The sequence below is a fragment of the Rhinopithecus bieti genome, unplaced genomic scaffold (genome assembly GCF_001698545.2).
Source record: "Rhinopithecus bieti isolate Rb0 unplaced genomic scaffold, ASM169854v2 scaffold_36410, whole genome shotgun sequence".
NCBI classification, from domain to species: domain Eukaryota; kingdom Metazoa; phylum Chordata; class Mammalia; order Primates; family Cercopithecidae; genus Rhinopithecus; species Rhinopithecus bieti.
This window is the reverse complement of record NW_016816076.1, coordinates 1,180,159-1,186,900: the sequence shown is the minus strand read 5'-3', so window position 1 is coordinate 1,186,900 and position 6,742 is coordinate 1,180,159. Positions and strand designations below refer to the sequence as shown.

Here is a 6,742-nt window from a genome sequence, read left to right as displayed (position 1 = left end):
AAAAAAAAAAAAAAATTCTTACAGTGGCTCATTATCTCTTAGTTGTTTTCACTAAGTCATTCCTACCATAACTGTGAATTTAAAGTAAAACCAGCTCAGAACCTTGCCAGAGTCTGCTCTTTGGTCCTAGTTCTACCCTAAACTTTGTATCACCTGAAATTAAACCAACTCGTTTGAAAGGGAAAAAAAAAAAGAACAGAAAACACAATTTTAAAAACCATGATTATAGTAATATAAAGTTCCCACTTCACTGAATTTAAAAAAATCTTAGCGAAGATATACACTACCTATAATAGGACTTCTCTTTGAATCCGAGTTACACATACAAAAGAATATAAATTTTAAAAATCTAGATTGCTTTTTATTTTCTCTTATTTTGTTTACCACCACGTGTATTGGTTATGCACCCTTTTCAAAGCAGTACTTGAACTGATGTATTATTAACTGCATTTATTGGTGTCATTACATTACAAATACAAATTGCAATTTCTTTGAATAGAGCACTCTTTTTGTTAGTCATTTTTAACGTCTAGTGACTAGACTATAATGCACACGTCCTTGTACCCTAAAACAATACTCATAAAATTCCTAATAAAAACTGCATATTGCAGAATGGACTTTAATAAAAAATCTTTCACGTATACTTGGAAACTGTACCTGTTGTGTTGTAGGAATGTCAATATTATGTATTTTTAGTTCATTTCGCAATTGGGCCTCTTTTAATCTTGCTTCTTCAACTTGACCTAAAATTAAAACAAAAAACTTGCATCAATTTCTGATAGCCCCAAATCATAGTTTTGAAAACATTTTTAAATTCCTTTAGTTTTTTCCTTTTAATGTCTGTTGCTAAAATGAAAACTGATAGGTGACCATTTTAGAAATTCAAAATTAAACTATACATCTTAAGGCTCAATTCTGATACACAAAAATGAGAAAACAAAATTAATGCAACTAAAGGGAGATATGATATACTGCAAACTCCTAGTAATCTTGGATAAGTGACTCAATTCACGAGTATACATAATTTATACATAATTGCACAAGGTTGTTCTCGAACAAAGAAAGACTTTATAAAAACAATTTTTAGTGCTACACAAATGACATATTATCTCATTACTAGATTTAGCTCCTACTATATTCTAAATATCCTTGATCTTGTACAGGCATATACGAAAATGAGTACTTTGAGGCAAGCAGTAAATATTTCTTGGTTAACTTGATCAAAATAACTAACACAAAGTCAAAAACCTTAGCAAAAAAATATGACAAATGAAAAGGGAAGAGATGATAGAGCACAACTCAGAAAATGTCTTGTCTTTCAATTATATGAAACATTATTAAGAATTGCAGCAAACGTAGGCTGGGTGTGGTGCCTCACACCTGTAATCCTAGCACTTTGGGGGGCCAAGGTGGGCGGATCACTTGAGGTAAGAAGTTCGAGACCAGCCTGGCCAACATGGTGAAATCCTGTCTCTACTAAAAATACAAAAATCAGCCAGGCGTGGTGGCACGTGCCTGTAATCCTAGCAACTTGGGAGGCTGAGGCACGAGAATCACTTGAAACTGGGAGGCGCAGGGTGCAGTGAGTAAGATCACACCACTGCACTCCAGTCTGGGTGACAGAATGAGACTGTGTCTCAAAAAACAAAAACAAAAAAACTGCAGCAAATGTTCTGTGAAGTGACTCAAGAATAATTTACGTATTTCAGTATCAGTGTGTGCTGCCCCAGATACCTCCAAAGTATGACAAACTGCAGATGTCTGAAGTAAAATACATACAGCTCATTAGTCAAATGAAAAATTACATTACACATCACTCCCTTGGTGATATTATCCAGTATCTTTTGCCAGAAGCCAGAGCTAAATATAAACATTATTACTATGTAGAAAGCCTTAAATTTTCCACAGGTCCACATTTCTAACAGAATGTGTCAATTTTTTATAAGTAAGCAGGATACAAATTTATTTAAAATAAGAAATACTTCATCTTAAGAATTCTCAATGACAGTATCAACCATCATTACCACCTTTCTGCAACATTCTGCATTTTACTTGTGGTTTAGGAAAGTGAAAGCATGTTTGTGTATCACGATTTCACCTCCTGCCTCATCATTCCCCAAAGCATAATTTTTGTCTTGAATACAAAATGACTTACATTTCATTTCATTAAGAAGCTGTTGGCTGGCTTCAAATAAACTTTTATACATAATAATAGACTGAGATAATTGGTCCTTTTCTTTTGTAAGTGCTGCCATTTGTTGCTGCTTCTTAACATCTAAGAAAAAAAATTGAGATAATTTAATGTAAAAACTGACTTTTCTAAAATATGTCATGATGTGATTAAATAGCTAATAAACACCATGTTAATGGAAAGCAAAGCAAGGTTATCTAAAGTATCACTAACAATGGAGTTTAACCATTTATTTCCTAGAAACTTACCATTGTAAAACATGAATGGTAGGATATATGGTTCTAAGGTTCTTGATAAAAGTGGTAGCCGGGGCTCAAATACAATAAAATATTCAGTACTATCCCTTCCAGGACTACTTTCTGCCAGCACCAGACTCTGTACATATAAACAAACAACAGGGGAAAACAAGATTTAAAAAGAAATCTTTCAACATAAAAATGTTACATAACTCATTATGCTCTGTTTTCAAGTAAGTGGTTAATTTTAAAGGCCAAAGGCATAGGCTGATCCTTAAGATTCCACTAAACCATCATCACCACCCACCACTACCCAAGACATAAAACATTTTACCTTCTGGTATTGGTTTGAAAGCCAAATGATCGTATCAATAAACAGCTTATGTGAAAATTATATATAATAAAAAATTTCAAGAAAAAGTTATTTCCTTCACATTAGAAATACTGATGGCTGCTTACAGTTTTGACCTGTAAAATCTTCTTGATTCTAACCTCTAAATTGAAAGCAGCATGAAACAGCTGATAGTGTGAAAGTTAGAAAAACAATCACAAAGCCCAATGCTGAGTTTAAGTTACAGCTGTTACCATGGAAATAGACCCATCAAAGTCCCAGGTGACAGAACAAGAGATTTTGAAAAGCTCTAAAGATTTTTTAAATTGTGTTTTTCTCATTAATGGACAAAAAACCTTTTGATATACTTTAAGACCATAACATATAACTAGTAAATGACACAAATATATTTTTATCTGAAATGATTTTTTTCCACACAATTCTATAGGAAACAATGACAGCAGCTGTTTTGTTTAGACTATAACAATACAATTTACAAAGAAGCAGTATTTTTAAAAAATCTAAATCAATATGACACTGTAGGTCAATCCATGAAATAAAATTATAAATTATAGCTCACAGACTTTTTCCCAAAGAATATAGAATACAAGCCCACCGTTAAACCAATTGCCAGTTTCTGAATGTGGTTTTCAACAGACTTACACAAATGCAAACACGTATTTAAAAAATACTGTTTGCATTTTAAAAATAAGTAACATATACTTTATACTTTAGGAACTTGATTTCAGCACTCGATTTGATCAATTCATGTGAATGTATAGATGCCAATTTAAAATTTATGCATAGTACATTATACTATACTACTCATTCATCGGGTGGTGAATATTTAGTACGTTTACAATTTTTAAACAATTATCTATAATATAGCAAAAATATATCTCCAAATGTTTCTCTGCAAATGTGTTTTCTGGGATGAATAATGAGAAGTACAAGTTTATTTTAAAAGGTAAGTATCAAATTTCCCTCATAAGAAGTTGTATCAATTTATCCTCTCACCAGCAGTGTATGGGAGTGCCAAATTCCCCTTACGCTGGCCAACATTTAATATCAATCATATATTTTTTTCTAAAAAGGAGAATTAAAAAGCAACCACTCATTATTATTTTAACTAATATCTCCCTGAGTGGTATTGAAATCATGCTTCTTATGTTTACACATTATTTATATTTTCTTTTCCATTAACTGCCTGCTCATATTCTTTGCCCATTTATTTTTCTACTGGTTTGTCTTTTTTTAAAAATTGATTTGCAAGTAGTTCCTTAGGAGGAAATCTGTTTAGAAATCTGTTCAATATATCAGTCCTCTAATTATATGTATCTAACACACAGTCATGCACCACATAACAACATTTCATTAACAAAGGACCACATGTACAATGGTGGTCCCAAAAGATCATAATACTGCATTTTACTATACCTTTTCTATGTTTAGATACACAAATACTATTACATTAAAATTACCTACAGTGTTCAGTATAGTCACATACTGTACAGGTTTGTAGTCTAGGAGAAATAGGTTATGCTGCTGGGCGTGGTGGCTCATGCCTACAATCCCAGCACTTTGGGAGGCTGAGGTGGGTGGATCGTCTGAGGTCAGAGTTTGAGACCAACCTGGCCAACGTGGTGAAACCCTGTCTCTACTGAAAATACAAAAATCAGCTGGGTGTGGTGGGCACGTGCCTGTAGTCCCAGCTACTCAGAAGGCTGAGGTGGGAGGATTGTTTGGACCCAGGAGGCGGAGGCTGCAGTGAGCCAAGAGTGCACCCATGCACTCCAGCCTGGGTGACAGCGACACTCTGTCTCAAAAAAAAAAAAAAGGAAATAGGTTATGACATATAGCCTAGGTGTATAGTAGGCTATATCACCTAGGTTTAAATATATGATATTTGCAAAACAATGAAATCACCTGATGATATATTTCTTAGAACATATGCCCATCATTAAGTGATGACATGACTGCATATAGCAAAATTGGTATTTCTCCTCAATTTACTACCTTAAAGACTGTTTTTTCTAATACAGAATCAGATAATAAATCTGATCATCCAGTGTCAACAATTATCAACACATTGTCATTGTTTCTTTTAATTCTGTTTAAGATATGCTTACAGTACATAAAGTGTAATCTTTTTTTTTTTTGAGACAGGGTCTTGCTCTGTCACCCAAGCTGGAGTGCAGTAGCATAATCATGGCTCACTGGAGTCTCAACCTCCCAGGCTTAAGCTATCTTCCCACCTGAGCCACATGAGTAGCCACGGCTATAGGCGTGTGTCACCATGCGTGGCTATTTTTTGTAGAGATGGGATTTTGCCATGTTGCCCAAGCTGGTCTTGAATTCCTGGGCTCCAGCAATCCTTCCACCTTGGCCTCCCAAAGTGTTAAGGTTATAGGCATGAGCTACTGTGCCTGGTGGAAAGTGTAACTTTTAATGTAGTTAAATATAATCTTTTCCTTTTTGTCTTGTTTAAAGAGGAATCTCCTATCTCAAAGTTTTACAGTTTTTAATCCCTGATGCATACCTACCAAGAAAAAAGGATAAACAGAATAACAGAAATGAAGAGAACTGAAGAGTCCCAAAGTGGATCCAAGTATAAACGGAAATTTGGCATATGAGAAACAAACAAATGCATATCAGAATGAAACTTGAGACACTACCATCAGAAACGTCCAGCTCATGTAGGCAAATAATACAGTGAATCTGAATAGCACAATTAACAAACCTGAGCAACTACAAATTTAGATTGTAACTTTAAACAAAGCAATAACGTGGAACATTTACAAATACTGGTTGTGCTCTGGGCCAGTGTTTCCTAAACTTCCCTAATAAGAATCACCTGCTTGTTAAAAATCACCTGCTTGTTAAAAATCAGATTTTAGAGCCCTGCTCCAGACATACTAAATCAATATGTGAGGCAGGAGCCAAGAAGGACTTGAGTTTTCTATTTATTCAGTGAGATATCAGGGACCTCTAGTGGTAAGAGTACATTTACATGCATGATGTGAAGAGATTTTTATATACAGCTGCTGGGGAATAACCAAATCTCTGTCTGAATCTCAGGAGTATATACAGCAGGCTTACCAATTTCAAATGACTACAAGGGGGCCAAGAAAACTGGACATAGCTAAATAGGAAAACAGGTAAAGTGGACTAGATGTCTTCTTCCAATACAAACCCACTCTGCATGTTAAGTATGTCTCTCCACTCCCCTTTGTTTTTCAATGTGGTTTTCATTACCTAATTTTTGTTAGAGCACAAGAAAATTTTACTTTATTCTTCACTATAATAAAAACAGAAGAACAAGTGTGAATATAAGTGGTAAATATATACGTCCTCAATGTCAATAAATGAAAAGAAGTGGCATGGAAGTGGCTGACTGGAAACCAGATGTACTGAGAGGAGCAGTCACTGTTCAGGGTGAACACACAGTTGGCTAAGACAATCCTCACCCAGTGTTGCCAGATCTTTAGATTTTACCAAGTAAATTAGAAATGCAGAGTTTTATTTAAAAACTCCAGAACTTTAAATGTTGGAAATTAATTAAAATGAAAATGCTGTATTGGTCAGCCACTGCCAGACCAACTGACAAGTCTTCAGGCGAGGTATAGCTTGCAGGCTTCTACTGTATAAGCCTAATTTTACTGAAACAATGTGATGTTGCAATGAGTTAGACACAGAAATGAACAACAACAAAAATACAAGAAAAGGTAACATTTCATATCTATTAGTACTGTTAGAATTACTGATAAAGATATCAAGAAAATTAATGGATTTGAAAAAGGGTCAATAAAATCCAGATATATCAAAAATTAAAGAAATAAGGATATCAGAGATAGCACTGTGAATATGATCTGCCCCTCCAATATAAAGAAAGGAAAGTTCTGAAAACAAAACAAAAAAACACCTCGGGAAAAAGCACTTATATACCAAAGAGCACTAATATTTTAGGCCGGGCACGGTGGCTCA

The 6,742-nt window shown here is 34.5% G+C and overlaps 1 protein-coding gene across 1 annotated transcript in view; it reads right to left on the bottom strand.

The window, feature by feature from the left end:
- The window catches only part of SMCHD1 (structural maintenance of chromosomes flexible hinge domain containing 1), a 158,542-nt gene that overhangs the window by 34,539 nt on the left and 117,261 nt on the right, over window positions 1-6,742 (bottom strand). The window contains 3 exon segments of the mRNA XM_017854308.1: window positions 658-743; window positions 2,156-2,275; window positions 2,440-2,566. Of these exon segments, the coding sequence (XP_017709797.1) occupies window positions 658-743; window positions 2,156-2,275; window positions 2,440-2,566 (333 nt within the window).